Below are 18,122 nucleotides of genomic sequence, written 5' to 3'. Positions count from 1 at the left end.
GGCGACCATGGTGGTGTCCCCGGCGTTCTCCTGGAGGTGGTCACTGACCACACGCACCGCCTCATCTGGACTCACGGTATCCCAGAAACCATCACAGGCCAAGATCAGGTAGTCCTCGGAGCCGTCCAATGGAAAGACATTATGGTCCGCATCTCCACAGATGTAAGGTTTATGCTCCGAGTCTCCTGCAAACACAAGTCACAAAATCTGTAAGATAGTCTATGTTATTACACAAGTTATACTACTGCTGATCTTGTTACAGCTGTAAGACATTAACATCAACCAAATTTATGATCTTTATGATCTCTTTTCAGACTTGTGCGCAAAAATATAATCTAGTTCTGGAAATGTGAATGAACAAGTGTCCAAGTGATGAACCATGCTGAGCTGTGCTTTGAATGTTATAAAACATGCGGGAATACGTCAGAAGCAAACAGTCCATTTTCTCGCTGCCTCACATCCTGAGCCAGCTTTGGAAATCATCTTCCACCCTCGGAACAGGATGATTGGGTATTTATGAATAGATGGATGAATATCTAACACTTATCAAGCTATTGGTCAGCAGTTATAGAGGGGGAGATACCTTCAAAGTCTGCTAAAATAATTTTCCTTCTGACAAACCTATTGCTCTGGATACCGACAGACTGCCGTTGACCCTCCATGTGCCGAACCAAATCACACAACCTCCAAGAGCCTCGATCCTCTGCTTTTCATCCTGCAGAATTAAAACCTTATTTGTAGAGCACTTTAATTCAAATGGGTACAAATTTTTCATTCTAAAAGCTGAACAAAGACATTTTTAAATTCAAACACAGTAACCTCTGCCCCTGGCAAAGTTTAATCACTAAATACTAAAATAAGCCATTAACATGCTTCGTTCACTGTATAGTTAATAAATGACATAAATGGTGCTTCTATAACTGAGAAACATCTCCTTCACAATTTTTCCGGATGTTTCACGACAAACGAGCAGAGGCTACTCCACGCATTGCAAATGGAAAGTGGTGTTGGCAAATTAACTACATACAAGCAACCACTGCCACATGGTTTGGTTAGCATAGCACATAGCTGGCTTGCTGGCAAGCAGGGTCAAAGGATGTAGGGGCAGGACTATGTTATCCGTTTGACCTATTGGTTTAAATTCTCTTATTGGACCAATAAATAAAAAGAATAAAAGAAATGTTCCATGTTGGATAAATTGGTCTGATAGTTATTGCATACTGATGCTTAATACAGTACAATAAAACCATAGAAGAGATTAATAAATAAAAGGAGAGAAAAAGTGTGTGTGTGTGTGTGTGTCTCACCTCCCGGTCTGGTTTATGTGGTTTCATCAGCTCCACCACCTGCCCTTTCCGGACCAAGATGACCTGTGAGTCTCCCAGCCAGGCCACGTATAACGTTCGACCACGCAGGAAACAAACCACGCCCGTCGTGCCGCAGCGCAGGTTCTGGGAAACAACACACTTTTAACAGTGTTGTATTATACAGTTCTGTGCACTACATGTAAGCTTTACACTCAAGACTGTTTCTCCAATTAACCTTTTGCAAAACCCCGCCCAAAAACAGTCATTGTCCAACCATACGTCCGAGCAACCGTTGCGATGTAAGCAAGGCCCGACATGCTCAGAGCAGGCACAATGGTGAAGCGGTGTGCTCATGGCAGATACCAGGTACCCCAAGAGTTTGGCTGGGGGAGTCATGCTCTTTCCATTATCAAAGCCAAAAAACACAACTGGAGCCATGTCTGCAATGAAGTATAAATCTATAAAAACTACTCGGGGATGTGCGCGTGTCAGTATACATGTATGTATAGTATGGGGGATGTGTATGTTTTTAACATTATCTCATACTGTCTGCACTAATGTGTATGTTCAGCAAAATGACAATAAAGCTTGATTTGATTTTGATTAAGGTGTTGAAAGATATTACAGTGCCTTGACATAACTATACGTTCATGTACCGAGTTAAAGGGGGGGGATGACGACGGCAACGACTGGGGTATACAGTTATTAGCAACTATTATATTACTTTATTACTATCAATATTTCAGTCAAAATCCTCCTGAAGCCTATAAATCTCCCAATCTATATTAGCAGGCTTTGTTACCACTTAGCAGTATTAATAGCTGCTATCTTATTAGCCCTGCATGGGTCACCTGTAGCTTCAGCGAGCTAGCTAATGTAACATTTAGTTTATTAAGATCCCCATTAGCTGTGGTAACGATCTTATAGCTAAAGGAGGATACAAACAATATAATATAAGAAAACTTACCCAGCAGTGCAGGAGCATGACTGGTTTGGTATGTTTTCACTTCGATAGCATTAAAGCTGATATCCGGAGTTTCTGAGAAATCTATGTTCATGTCTGATTCTTTTGAAATGTGAATAAAATACCTAACTAGTATTTTACTATGGTCTACTGCCGGTGGTCATTCATATACATTAATGTATATAAGTCCCTCCTTCGTCCTATAGACCCTTATATAAATGAAAATGATCGGCGAGTGCGCCCCAAAGTCAATCAAAGTGAATGGGTGTGCTGCGTAAACTGTGCACAGAAACAAGGCAGCGCGTCTCAAACAGGTATCCATCAGCAGAGTGTCATGGAGGAGCGCTCAGAAACTCCAAAGTTACCCATTCCACGAATGCTAACATACAAAACTTCTACTAAAAAACCAAATAAAGTCTGGGTACAAAGCTTGTGGATAAACACTTTCGTGACCGCAACAGAATTTATTTACTTAATTTACTTTTAAAAGGATTCCGAACGGATCAGGATTTGGCGACATTTCTCATGGACAGACAGGTAATAAACATGTTTTGATCAAACTACCATATGCGTTTTATTAGTGAAAAACAATATTACGACATGTGTGTTAAACATTGTTATGTTCTGTGATGCGCATGCACTAAAGTAGAGGCGTGGCTTCTGGTAGCTTGGCAGAGGCAGGGGGAGGAAGTGGAGTTGTTTAGGGAGGGACATCAAGACATTCGCTTTTCAATTTTCTCTCTCTCTTTTCATCCTTCAGATATCAGCTTTAATATGTTGAATATATCCCTCCACAGCATTTTGTAACCCCTTTTGCCTGGATCTGGAAGATATCGTGCAGGTATTGCTTCAAAAATAGTCATTAACATGCACTGGTAGACTTTTCCCAGCCATTCCAGACAAGACCAGCTCAGGACCATGACGGAAATAGCAAAAGTAAATATGGGGGGCGGGGCTTTTGAGAAAGGTCAATTGTCAATGAGAAGCGAAGACAAAACCTCAAATAAGAAAACCTCAAAGTTTGATTTATTTCAATTACTTCATTCACACCAGAAAGGTTCAGAAGCTGATGGCCAGATAACCCTTAGGTAAGTAAGACGACCAGATTGCATTTACCTAAGATTCTGATTCTCGATTGGAAACAAAATTATAAGTCCACCCCATGTCACCTACTTCAAAAACCTCTACCTTGGTCTTTCAATGCTTTAGTCATCTACAGGTACAATGTTTTCTCCCATAATTAATGCCAGCTTAAATGTGGCCTCTATTAAGAAAACTGAAGATATTTTCTGCAAATTTACATGAAAATTTAGCTGGACATTGAATGCAACATTAGATGTATGTGAGGTGCTGTCAATGCAACTCATTATAAGTTTCTGGTATCATAGTGGAATTAACTGGACAAAGTTTTGCTTAAAGGTGTTTCATGTTTCATCCAAGTGGTTTCTACAGAACTGAAACTGACTAGTTGGGAGTCTGTGATTGATACTGTGGTGTTGATTAGTAGGTTTAACCTATTGTGTGGCTCATTAGTATACTAAAGGGTCCCTATTGGTGGACTCAGGTAGTTTACGGCATCTGGAGAGTGAAGAGATGATGGGATTATAGATGGTGGATGGGTTGTGTCTCAACCCCATGTTGTTGAGATTGTCCAGTATAAAACACCAATGATTTTTCTGGCCATAATGTTTCTTTAAAGCTGCCAAAAAATAAAATTGGTTCTTCATGTTTACCTCTCGAGAGGCTTTCTTCACAAAGCGTTCATCTGTGAGTTTGAACGCTCTGCAGAGTGCCTCGCTCGGGTCCTGACTGAAGGATTCCTGCCGTACTAGGTAAACGTGAAGGTGGTTGGCTGCATAAATGGCTGCATCTACACCGCCGTGACCATCAAACACCGCAAAGAAGGCCTGTTCTTCCTGATCCTGGAAGAATAAAACACATGAAAATCAGTTCCAGTGATATTTGGGTTTCAAATGTTCATCAAGTCTGTGGATTTCCTGGTGCTTGTACCTGGATGTTGAAGAGTGTGTTGAAGTCGGGGATGATGATGTGTTTGTCCTCCATCTTGCGGCGCATGTTCTTAATGGCATGAATTGAGGTTTCATAGTACGGTTGCGGGCGGCGGCGGAATGGCAGCTCCTTCAGCCAGAGGCAGCATGTGTCATATAATCTGTTAAAGACGCAGCGGGCCATCTTCACAGCCTCCATCTCTATCACACACAAACACACACAATCAGTCTAATCCACATGTGAATTTATTTTGATTCTGGCCCACTTAAGAACAAAAACATAGAAAAAGTGCTCCCTGGACAACTTCGGGTTAATGTGTTCAATTTAAATTTATGTGTCATCCATCGTGTAATGTGCTAATATTTGATTGTTATTCTGCAGCCATTAAATATAACTGTTTTATTTATAATAACAAGGACACAAGCATTTATTGGGGTCTAGAACCAAAGTCAGCCATATGTGGTAAAAAAAAACAAATACATTTTTTTACAGTTTTGACAATTTATTTTAGGTGCTACAGTGAAATTTAATGGGACAATCAAAGATACCTTTTTAAAAAAGTTTTTCAAAAAAAAGAATACATAAACTAGAAGACATTGTCTAATAAATAAGAATTATTATTGAGAATTTCTGAAACTGCATCGATGAAAAGTTGAATTTTTTTTTTTATAAAGAACTGCAAAAAGTGATCTTTTTGTCTGATATTATTAGATTGGTTTATAAGAGAGTTAACTGGTCTGAGTGTAGGTTACCATGGCCTACCATGAGTTTCATTATGTTCTGCCCTGTCTTATTCCTGACCTATTTCTGTTTGGTTTTAAAAAGTCTGAGCAATTCAAACACCTCCTCCCCTCGCACTAAATTGGACTCGACATCAAGAACTTCTCACTACACCTATGCAGAAAAAAATAAATAATCAAAAGCAGAGTGCAATGAAGCAACTTCAAACTGGACGCAATAGAATGTTACACAACACGCTGCGTGTTGCAGAACAGTTTCAGCCTCAGTGAATGATCATCAGAATCAAAACACGATGGAAGACTCTTCTGCAGAACATCATGCTTTATTCAACACGTTTCGTGCTTGAGTGAAGCTAACAAAAAAACGTTGTAAAGGAGGGCAGATGTGCCATGTTTTAGCCCTGATCAAAGAAGAACATGAAAACAAACCTCATCTGTTTGCTTTCACTCTTATAGATTACACTTGGTGAGAACAAATCAGGCCCAACAGGTAATGTAGATGCATCGCCCTGATACAAAGTGTTGCACGTCTGTTGGACTATCTCGTCTTACAGCTCAAGTCTACTTTCCTACTTTGTGCCCTCTAGTGGTCAAACACCACCTACTGCAGCTTTACTGGAGAGAAGTGGGGCAAAGCCCTGGTGGTTTGAGGTCTGTGTTTGTGTGTGTGGTTGTGTGATGACGTGAGAGAGAGACCTAATTTGAGTGCTGCTCGCTCCCTGTGGGACTCACGTGGTAACGGGTCAGCTCCATCTTCCACAGCCTTGATGAGGTGGTGGATAGCGAGGTCAGCCAGCAGGACGCTGTCTGCAGTTGCTCTTGCCAGAGCGGCAGCCAAAGAGCAGGGGCAGTTGCTGTGGAAAGGGGAGACGGCACAGTTTTGAATGGTTGAGGATGAGAAATCATCTTACAGTAATCCTCAGAGGAGGTCAAGCAGGTCGTGTATCGCGTTTATCTTTTTACAGGCAACAGAATCCAGGTTTATGAGGAAATGTGACTGCACAGCATCAACATGTTGGATTGAACAAAGTAAAAGGGACCAAACAGACTTCAGCAGATGTTATGACATTAAAGGCATAAAAAAGTTTAAAGGCATTAAAGCTAAGCAAAGCTTCAGCATGGAGATGCTGAGAATGTTTGAGGAGATTTTAAAATGGCACATGCACAGATTTGTTTATCACGTATGATCATGTGTGTTACAGCTGAACTCCAGCAGCACCATCCACAATAAAGTACTATACTAATGTGTATATGAATGAATGTGGAAGTCCAACTGCTTTAGGGAAGCTGTGGCTGCAGATGTAGCTTACATTCACCTACCAGTACATGACCAGAGTGAAAAAGGAAAGGTTTATTTTATTTTGTACTTACATACTCGTGATGTGAGAATAACTATGGGGCTGGTATTGTTTACATTAAATAACATTCTTACTGAAATTACTTTTTCTTTCTCACAGCTACTGTGAGGTGGGGAGACAACAATGGATAAACATCTTTGGCAAAAAGACTTAAATTAATATATTGATTTATCTTCATATCTTAATCTTGATAAATTATATTATACACACGTATAGAAAACAAAAAAGGTTTCGCTGCTGTTGCATGACATGCCATGACAAGCCATGACAAGCCAACTAGTTTGAAAAAATACAACAGTTGCATGGAAATAGGATGCAGTTAGATATAAAACATTATTCGTAATACAGCTGTTAATCACAAAAGAAGCTGCAAAATCATAATTTCTAGGTGAAAATAATTATCCAGAAACCCAATACAACTTTACAAAAAATGTCTGTTCAGAGAAAAAAAACGCACATATCTGTTGTTAGATATTAGATTAAATATTAGTTATTAGATGCACAAAAACATTCCCTTTAAAATAAAAGTACAGGATGTTTTTCACATTTTTCACATTGTCGACCCACTTTTTGCTCCCGACCCACCAGTAGAGAATCACTGCATTAAATGCTGATTATCCTTAAGCTGGGATTTTTTCCCCAGTAAAAAAAACACTTTGAGTGAATTACTTCCCTGTTTCAGCTGTCCAATCAGAGAACAGAACAGTATTATTAGTGCAAGTTTATTTTCAGCTAAAGGAAACCTGTTTAGCCATTTTTACTGTTAAAAGCATTTAACATGATAGAACACGCACAGTACATTCCAGCATGTGCCCAACTGTATGTGTGAGTGACAGTGTGTGTGTGTGTGTGTGTGTTAAGGAAAAAAGAGGAAGAGGAGAATACGGGGGGAAGAGGGAGGTCAGTTGAAGGACTGAAGGCTTGCTGTAAGTGAGTCACCAAGACAACTAGGCCACCCCCAGATGCAGGTAACCAAGGTAACAAACAGCCGGTTGCTCTCCCTTGAGTTGCAAGTAACCCTGCCACTGAGGTGTTGCTAGTGCGAGAGCTTCTAATGAGTGGGTTAAATGTGTCGTTAGTAATACTTCATAAGATAAAAAAGATAGAACTCTGTGTACAGTTGTGTCAGATTCAGGTTCTGGTTTATTAGGGGAAGGTATCATACAGTATTTAATTGGGACAAATCTGATCCATTCTTTAAATTTAAACAATAAGGGACTTTCCCCACAGCCTGGAATTTGGGAACATTCAAATAAAACAACAATACACTGCTCTGGGACTACTGTACACATCAAGTGCATTTACAAACAAAGACTGCAGTGCATTCAATATCTGTAAAGAACCTAGAACCAAAAACATGCTAAATCTATAACTACTATTAAACTGTTTACACATGCCAATGGGATCAATGACTCTGTTTTCTTCAGTCAGATTTATCCCCAGTAGTGTGAGAATATCCTTTGAAATTAATAGTGGCATTGTGTTTGGGTTTATTTACAATAAACAAAAGAATATTTGCGTTCTGGATCAGGTGATGGTCAATACCTGGTGTGGCCATAGTACTGTTGATCTTCTACACATTAAAACCATCAAATTATGGGTTTCTTGTTGTGGAATCGCATGCTATTTGTCTCTCAGAGCATTCTGGGGTTCAACCAGTGTTTGGCAACGGGACACAGGTGCAAACACAATGATACATAATGTTCAGTAAATGTTGTATGGAAGACAATGCTGCTGGCCAAGGAAGTGTGGCAATGTTAGTCGCAACCCTTTCTGAATGTGGACGCGTGTTGTCCTGTAGTCCTGTTGAACGGCAGTATAACAGGGTGTACAATCTCATCTCGATAACAAAGCCCATTGATGTTGTCATTGATGAACATAAGATTAATTATCTGGACTTAAGTGATACCAGCCCAAACCATGATGCTCAGGCCATCCCAGCAATCTCTCTGGATCACCGCTGCGTTCTGCACGAAATACGTGTTCCCCCATTTCCACGAGAAAGTCAAAACCTTGACTCATCCGTGAACAGAATTGTTGCCGACTGTAGCACAGTCCAGGCCAGTTAATGGCGTTTCCATTCGTCCGCTAACACAGGCACAAATTACGGCATCCGTGCTCAAAGGCCGGCCCCGTTGGATCTTTAGAACAAATTGCCATTCCCAATTTTTGACTACCTGCCGCAACGCCTTTAAGTTGTACACCTGCTCGCCATCACATGTCATCATGTTTGTATGCAAACTCCTGCTATATTGGTTACAAATCTTCAAGGAGAACTCAGCAGGACGATTACTCTCTTGTCTAAACCAACTTCTTAGTTAAGAAGTTCAAAGTTCTGCCTTTGGACTCAGACCTGTAAGAGAACCTCAACCAACAACTATTCTCCTTTAGATGATCTTAGATTAAATGCACTCTGTAGTGTAGATGGTTTGATGCTATTTTGGATTACATCTCTCTGCAAACTGTGCCAGACTCAGTCCCTACTGAGTTTTGTTGATTTGAATGAATGTAGTGGGCCAATTGTACACTGCACACACTTCATTTAATGTCACTCTACTGCCTGAGCTGCAGTTGAATGAGTGCCACAGAGAGACATTATCTACAAATCAGTTCTTTGAATATGTGGTAAAAGGACCTCTGTGGTTCCTAATTAAGAGGATTTAAGTCTATTGATTGTCTGTAAGTGAGAATTTCTTGCAGCCAGTATCATGAGCACAGCCAAGTGTTTTAGTTTAGGACCAAGAATAATTACCCCACCACCGCCATCGTTAAGGGTTGATGTAGCAACAGATGAAAAGAAACTCAATATTCAGATCAAGCAATGTTTTTAAAATGTTTGCCGGAGTTTTGACGACTCATCTTTACACTGACAAGCCAGAGTTTCAAAGTCGGAACTTCTACTTCTATTAGACGAGTTTTTGACTCCTGTGTGATGTTTTGTCGTCGTTAAAGAAAACAGCTGTTCACACAGTTATGTGCTGCCAAACAGAGCATTTGCACAGCATGGGAACGCAGCTGGGGCATTTTATAGAGGATGACACATGAAAACTGTGCAGTGCTCACGGACTCCTACATTGCCTTGAGTGTGTCACTACATTGGATCTCAAAGAGCTCTATATGGAGGTTTGATGGTGCACGTTCCACATCAGCTGCAAATGGAATACTGAGTAGCAAGTTTTGCCGCAGCATCTCCATTCTCCACAAGCACAGCTTATCTTTAAAAGTCCTCACTGAAGCGTACATGTATGTGATGACACGGTCCTTACTCTGAAGCTGCATTAAATATGGCTCGTGATGTCAAAAGCTATTTCACACAAGAACATTTTTGTCTCAGAGTTCTATTGTCTTTCTCTTTGCTTTCCATGAATTGACAGTTTTCCTCATGCAAAACATATTTCAGCACTTTTCTTTGGCTTACCCTTTGCACCTCTGTTTGATACAAAGCAATTTCCCCCTGGGATTAATAAAGGAATTCTGATACGGCAGGTCATCATATTTGGAAAATAACTCCACCATGAAAGACTTGAACTGGCATTGATTTAAAGTAAACCTTTGTCTCTCATGAAGTTAAATTGCTTCTATTAGAATCCTCATTACATTTTCCATTTCAAGGCTTTGCCACTCAATGACTCCTGCAGATGCAGTGATATGCCATCAGCTCATCTGCACCATTTTCCTCCTGCATCTTTTCTCTCCGTTCCTGCACTCCAGCTGTTGTCAGTCCCACAAGTTTATCCCAAAGCAGTCCCATTTCATTTACACATCTGGATACCTCGTATTCACGTAGTTGTGCCATGCATTGAATGAATACTAAAAGTTATTCCATTACGCACAGCCTTAAGTCTAATCCAGAGACAAAAATTGACTATATATATATATATATATATATATATATATATATATATATATATATATATATATATATATATATATATATATATATATATATATATATATGTAGGCAGTATAAAAACTAAGTGTCACTGCTCTTGTCTTATCAGCAAGGGAGTTGGCAAGGAATAGTTTTCTCTTTTCCACTGGCTGTTGTTGTAGATTGGTGATAAGCTGACATAGGCTACAGATTAGCAACAGTGTTCCTAGAAGCACAAACAGAAACCCTGACTCTGGTTACTAGAACTACTATAACCTGCATAGGAGGAGGTTCACACCTTGTTGTAGGGATTACACCGTGGGGTCAGTTCCAGGGCATAAATCCTTCCAATGATATTTCTCTGTGTAGTTTGTGAGTTCTTCCTGTGCTTGCGTAGGTGTTCACTGGCTTCCTGTATTTTAAGTGGAATCTTTGAATTGCCTGTTGGAATTTAGCCTAAATGGTTGATCGTCTCTATGTGGCCTTGTGACAGAGTGGCGTCCGTGCCCACCTAATGCTCGATGTGAGCAGGAAATAGGCATCAGCAGACCCCACTACCCTGAGTCAATGATGGTTTTGAAGGAGAACTGTCATCACTAAAATGATGATTGGTCTGAAGTTTAATAATAAAACTGTTACTAATTTGTGTAAGTAGAAATGTTATTAGAGTCATTTATATCATTTTATAGAAGCAAATACACATAATATCTATTTATATGTGGGCATCACCTTTTAGGAGATTCACATATCAAGTTAGAAGTTAGTTCCTAGTTACGAGTCATCCAGTTCCTTTGGACGTTATAACGCTATCCTTATAAAACCATTTAGTACATGGATGGAGAACTTCCTTGATTTCACAACATCAAAGTTTGTCAAACATATCGACCTGAAGTGTGTGTTCAAAAGTTCTAAATCACCTCTCATTTCAACTAGCAAAGGGTCCATACAATAAGTTCAGTTGAGCCGTCTTTGTCATTTGGGTTGCGTATTTAATTCATGTATAAAATAATTTCCTTCCTGTTGAGGGTGTGCAAACACCTTCATGTAGAATGAGACCCTGGTATGCTGCATGTCCACATATTAATGGAGATAAGGTAAGTACCTGTAGTTTAAATATATAACAAGCCTTAAAAAAAGAGCGACAGATTTAATTGATGAAACTATATCTATTCAACACTATCTGGGTGTATTTAGCCCCATCATTCTCTCCTCCATGTTTCCATTCATAGTAAACCCTGCTCCCCCCCTCCACCTCCAGAGGGGGAGGATGCAGATCCGAGATGTTTCGATTGGCTCAAAGTCCGAGGCAGACAGCACCACGAACCAATGGCAGCTCCCTGCAGCTTGTGCATTACAGTGAGGTCATGCTGAGCGGACAAGGATTAAATACGGAAACCTTAATCTCAGTTTACACTATCAAGCATCAGCCCCATTGACAGCATGAAGCACAGCTCTGTCTACCAGTCAAACCAGCACCGACTGGACTGCACTTCAACTGATCCATACATTAGCTGAGGGAAGAATGGTTAAGATCACAAGGGTGCAATGCAATCAATTGATTTATTTTATTGCAAGATAAAACATTAATATTTGTCAAGAAAAGAGTGCACTCCATGTAGTCAACACAAGACAACAAATGCAGACATGAGGCGAAAATATTGGTGGAAAAAACAATACCAATATCAAGAGATGTTACGTTTTGTGGTGTTCATCAGTTGATAATAAGTCTTATGTAATTTTTTTTGATAAAGCCTTTTTTAGTGATGATCATTTTGTTATCCCAGATAACATATTATAATATCCTATACATTCCTTAGTTTTACAAGTCATTACTTGTTGGATTTCTCTAAAGACAATACAACTAGTATAATCAGGTTTGAATGGGATTTATGTAAAAACTCAACATGTCCACACACTTTACTGTTTTGGACTTCACCTACTCTTCATAACCACTCTTTAACTGAGAAGCATCTCCTCCTTTATTTTTTCCAGTCTGTGCAGCGACTGTTTCGTTATCCTTCCAACCCTCAGTGGTAAAGATGCTTGAGTCCATATGCGCTGTGAGGTGTGAGTTAGGGGGTTATTACCGTCCCCCCCTCACCTCAGTTGGTGTTTGCCTTTGTTTGGCAGTGCTGTGATGGGTTTTAGCTGCTCGCTTTCTAAGTGTATGCGTGTTAGCAGATGACTCATGTGAACAGCCATGTTTTGTTTTATTTCTCTCCTCCTCTCCATCGTTCAAATCTAAAGGTTTTTTTTCACTCTTCCTTCTTCACAGATTTAGACCCAGAGTGAAGCAACACTGTTGTTTCCATGACAACGAAGAGGCAAGTGACTGACAGTCGATGGTGTCAGTCGTCCTGCTGCCAAACCAACAAAGCGGGCTTCATTATTCTAAATATTGAGGCCTTTTTGAGCCAGGATGAGGTGAAAGTGGAGATCCGTGGGAGCATGCTAGGCTCCATCCGAGTGTTCCTCTCAGGAGAGATATTCCTGCGATCTCAGACATCCTTCAGCTATTACCAGGATCACTTTTTTCTTTTTTTGGACCACATTTCTCTATGTGTAGAAATAATGTGTTCAACACTAACAGGGGAAAGGATTACATAACACAAAGAGAGACAGAAAGCCTTAAAATGTGGTCTTTTACGGCTGCTTCTTTCATATGAGATGGATTTCAAAATGACTTTGATTAAATCATTTGTCTCCTCAGTCCACACACACCATGTGGCGTGTTAGTCTGTTACAGGGCTTTTTGGCATTTGATGGTGAGCAGCAAGGAGCCACTGATGCTGCTCCCAACGAGAGCCATAATCTGTCTGACGAACTTCATCAGCCCCTAAATGCTTTATAATCATTACGTTATATTCATATACTGCAGGTCAAATGATTGAATTGTTCTGTTTTTAAATTAGGAATGGGCGATATTATTGTCCTACTGATATTGTCGGCCAATATTTGTCATAAAATGTCATATCAATTGACTTCAGTATCTGTATATCCGCCAATTTTTTTTTTTTTTTTAAAGAATTTTTAAATTTCTTTTTTTTCTTTTCAAAAATCCAGGCATTCTGCATTTGTAGTCTGAGGTTGACACTGCATGTAGTGCAATATATATATAAAAACAAAACTGTTGAGTATTTTCTTTAAATTATATTTTATCATCAAACTTTTAGGATTTCCTTTTTTAAATCTTCATTTTTATTTTATATTTACCAAGTCTACTAAATTTCACAGAAGGATTCTTTAATTTGATATATTTTACGGTTTTATTTACATAGGCAGAAGCTAGCTACTGTGTGCAGTTAGCCTCTGGTAAAATGGTAGCTGAATTAGAGCTGTTATCACTGGGCTTTCACCTGTATATTTCTGTGCATAAAACCATGCCCCACACTCTCTTCCTCACCCACCCCGGCCCAAAAATAAAACAACTTGGTCCCCACGATGAGAAATCTTTTGAAGTTTAATGATCGTGAGATATTGCCAATAATTAATTCAAAGGATATCCTGTTCTATTAAAAACAGCAGTCATCTAGAGTGAATGGTTAACATCCTTATCCCTTATTAATACAGGAACTATCAAATACCTCCCACATTTTAAGTTAATAACATAAATTATTACAAATCCTTTAGGTGTTGACGCTATAGCTTTTTTTTCATCTACAGACTAAAGTAGGATCTCTTCTGATTGGCTGTAGACAATCACATGAGTCTTTGGTATTATTATGAAGAGGCACAGCTGAATTTTTCATGTGTTCATTGAAGTGTCGAATCAATACTCTCTAGCCTGCTAAACTGTGAGCCAACATGGGAATAAATGGTTACCAATCAGACTCAGACTGATGGAATGTGAATCGGGGTTGTTGATTTTTGCACAGATGTGCACTGTGTGCAACCCTGCCCTCTAACCCGAGTGCACCTCTGTGTTTCCCTAAGAGCTCTGCTCATGAACAACCATGCACTTCAAACACGATGGAGCGGCGCTGACTGCACACGTCATCGAGTGCTGCTGCGTGCACTTTCAAAGCCGCGTTCCCACTTGCAGTGAAGCGCACATTGCTGACTGCAGAGGAGCGTGTCTAATGTGTCTTAAATTAGAAAAACCTTCAGAGCTGCAGAACTCTGGTAACTGCCTCCAGTGCATCTGGGAGCATAATACGCTGAATGAGTCCAACAGCACAGACACTGAAAAGGTGACGCAGGAAAGGAGCTGCGCAGCTTTGAATGAGTCACGGATCTGAAATGGTTGCATTCCTGCAGTTTGCAGATAAGCCTGCAGCCTCCACATGAAGACTGGGTAACTTACAAGTGATTTCCACTGAAGGCTGTGAGCAGGGCCAGTGCTGCCCTGCTTAAAGCCTCCAGGCAGGATTAGGTAACCTACCAGCTGCATGATGCATCATTGGTGGAGTGGTGCGAGCCTAAGGGGAACCACATCGTGTCCTGACCTGAACCATCTCTGCAAGCTGCTAGAAATGAACCAGTTACTGAAAAACTATTCATGGTATAGTATTAATACACACACAATAAATTTGAGAATCAAGATTTACAGTATAATGCTTGATCAAGACGTTTTCATTGGTTCTTCACCTTCATCTCGAAAGTAGACTTGTTTCTTTATCAAGAACAAAAGCTATCATCACTTAAAATATCATTATTAAATACCAAGCCTTATGTGACCTATATGTAGCTTTAACTATTGATTTCCCCCAACTAATTTATCTGTTTTGCATAGATGCGTTTGCATTTATTAATTTATTAATATTTATTTAATGATATTGTAATTATACCATAACATATCTTGATGTCATAAGCAGAGATGGAAAACAAATTTGTATTGAAATATGTCATGTTACCTTGCTTAAATTTAACTAAATTACAAGTAAAAGTACTAGCATTAAAAATACTTTTAAAAAACTACTCAGAGTAGCAGGCATTCAACCCTGGTTGCCTGCATAAAACATGTAGCTTTCTATCACATTTCTCAGGCTAACAATAAAACGTAGCAATATTATACAAACGCTATTTGTTTTGTAAAGAAATAGATAAAAAGCTGGAATTCTGTGTGTTCAAAGAATGAAAAGCCGCTGTGTTGTTTCCTGATGTTGTTATCGATCGGACTGTGGATGTATTCCACATGTCGTATGATTTTAAAAGTAGCAAAGTAGATTACAAGGTGTAGAGATTGTACTCAAGTATGAGTAATGTTACGCGTAAAAAAAACCTCAAAGTCCCCAAAAATGTACTGTAATGTAAGCCTTTGCAGTGCATTAATTCCACTTGTGGTAATAAGGAAAAACATCTTTTACCATTTATTTCAAACTATCCAAACAATTATTTGAACATATTTAATCTAACAAACTTGTTGATTGAAAAAATAATAAATTAAAACCAGTAAAGTTATGATACTCTTTAATTATAAGGTGATTTATCATAATACCCATAAATATACAGACATTTATATTTAATAATTATTGGGGGATTTCATAACTGAAGTGCTTCTACATACGGTATTATCAGTTATCTATGTTTGGGACCTGCTTTATATAGCACAGTGTCTGTAGTGTGTAGTTTGTTTCTAAAAAATAAAATTATGATCTTAAGATATGATGAATAAATATAGATAATCCCTTTTGTTAAGTAGAATGTGTAATTTTGTAAATGTATACATTAACTCATACAATTCAGCACATTCTTTACAGAAAATAAATTATCTACGATATAAAAATGTCTTCACAGAAAAACTCTTGCTTGCTTTGAATGTCACCCTTATATGACAAAATAGGAAGCTTTAGCTAGGTCTTTCAGGTGTCGCCATGGTAACAAAGCATCGTGCAGCTTGTCACATGATCACGTGTTCAGCAAAAACCACTTTAAAGTTTAGTTGCGGGTCAAAGCTGTGAGAGAGACACTGCTCTGAATGATGGGGTTGAATGGGTTAAGTAACAATATGGTGACCTTCCATTAACAGAACATCGACGAGCACAAGGCAGCTAACAAGCAACGAAGGAAAAGCAGTTGCCATGGAGAGGAAGTCTGTCAGAGGCGAGAAATAAGCCGCCAAGGTTGCATCTTGCATCTAGACATTTCCCACATTATGAGATGATGAGGCTGTCATCGGAAACAGAAAGGAGACTGTAATCAGATGTTTTCATGCAGATTAAACCCAACACTGCAGGGATTTAATGTCCATGTTGGACCAAAGCACTGCAGCTGATAGTTACATTACAGTGTCATACAAATAATGGACAGAAATAGTAATGCATGACTGATTTCTAACTGATCCGATAAACAATTCTGATAATCATTATGACCAAGTACTTGATTTAGCTTCCATCAAAAGGTTTGGTACTGCCGCATTGACATTTGATATGCAGCTTTTTATGAGAACTGCAATAAATTATGTTTTTGAAACCAAAAAACATCTCCTCCGCATTTTCACTCTTTATATTAACAGTTTGTGCAGAATGCCAGAATCCATTAAATATTCCTTCCAAACGACATAATTTCTACGGCGTCTTTTCAGGTGACATACTGTTTAAGCAAACTTGAAGATGTCAGGGATGTGAGGTGTGAAAGTTTATTTCAAACTAAAAAAAAACACAAGTAAAAAAAAAATGGGAGAACAAGGAGAGCGCCATCAAAGACAACCAACATACTCTGAGCATGCACTCCTTACATAGTACAGGGAAGGTAATTAGGAGAATGAGATTCACCTGGTACAGCAAAGAAGGAGAGATGAACACATGCACTCTGCACTTACACGCAGACAAGACAGGAGGTGCAATACAAAAGAAGACAACTAGAAGATAACTACTTTTTTAAGGTCAAAAGAGAAACAGAGCCAATAAACTTCTTTTAAAAACAATATTGAGAGCTTTTCAGAAGCTGGAAGGTTTTGTAAGAGGTCAGAGTGTCGTCTTTGGGAATTCTTTTCTGCAACCGTTTTGGCATTTAGGGGCACCATCAAGGGGAAGTTACAGCAGAGTGGTGGAAAAAAAAAAAAGCTCTCAAATCATCAAAATAGTCTATAAATCTTCATTGGACTTTGAGTGAAAGGATTTACAACCAATTATTTTATTACTTCATGATTAAATGTTTTTTTTAGAAACTTTAGCTGTGACTGTGCCGACAGTCTTGTTGCCAACTGATTCCCTTTTTATCTAATTCAGTAACTAGTTAAAGGGTTTTTGTGCATTTTCTTTACCTGCTTATCCATATTTCTCCTGTGCCATTTAAAATATGCAGATTTGAATGCTTGACACCCTGAAAAAGTGCAATGTTCATTGGCTGTGATTATATGCATCCGCTCTCTTTCTGCAGTGATCACTCAGGTAGAGGTAAATCACTCGGCTTTTAATCTATTCCTTCTGCACAGCTTCGATACCTCTCTCAAGGTCAGACGGGCTAGTTTCTGCACCGTGGCGCAAGCAGAGCTGCTTTGTATTCAGTTCATCTGCCACAGACATATGACTCATCATCTGAATTATGGGCACCTTGTGTGGACAAAGACGCCCAGCACTCTAAGGCAGCAGCAGCAGGAGCACCTGCAATCTGTGTCCGTGATGTTGCAAAGACGTAAAAGAGGACACTGCACAGTGCACACTTTAGAACGTCACAGCGATCCCAAATACAGGGTCTCCACAGAGCTGTAATTAATTAGGGTGCCTGTTTTAGAGAACCTCAGTTTGAGTTTTTTGCTTTCCGACAATAAACCAAATCCAACTGTGCAAATCTGTTGCCCATCCCGTCAATACAAACAGGAACATGCTCATTCCTGAGCTTTTCTTTCTTTAAAAGTTCCTTTAAACAAATCCATTTGTCCTCTATAAATAAAACATTAAAAAAAGCCAAGAATACCCCGAACGGAGAATA

The 18,122-nt window shown here is 39.3% G+C and overlaps 1 protein-coding gene across 1 annotated transcript in view; it reads right to left on the bottom strand.

Moving 5' to 3' along the window:
• ppm1e (protein phosphatase, Mg2+/Mn2+ dependent, 1E) overlaps positions 1-18,122 on the bottom strand; it is a 36,371-nt gene that overhangs the window by 658 nt on the left and 17,591 nt on the right. Inside the window, exons 3-8 of the mRNA XM_028467290.1 lie at positions 5,754-5,875; positions 4,282-4,481; positions 4,005-4,193; positions 1,308-1,451; positions 622-715; positions 7-185 (exon numbers count right to left, since the gene is read on the bottom strand). Of these exons, the coding sequence (XP_028323091.1) occupies positions 7-185; positions 622-715; positions 1,308-1,451; positions 4,005-4,193; positions 4,282-4,481; positions 5,754-5,875 (928 nt within the window). The remainder of the gene's footprint in view (positions 1-6; positions 186-621; positions 716-1,307; positions 1,452-4,004; positions 4,194-4,281; positions 4,482-5,753; positions 5,876-18,122) is intronic.

The sequence above is a fragment of the Gouania willdenowi genome, chromosome 14 (genome assembly GCF_900634775.1).
Source record: "Gouania willdenowi chromosome 14, fGouWil2.1, whole genome shotgun sequence".
Classification (NCBI taxonomy): domain Eukaryota; kingdom Metazoa; phylum Chordata; class Actinopteri; order Blenniiformes; family Gobiesocidae; genus Gouania; species Gouania willdenowi.
This window is presented reverse-complemented; position numbering and strand designations above follow the sequence as displayed.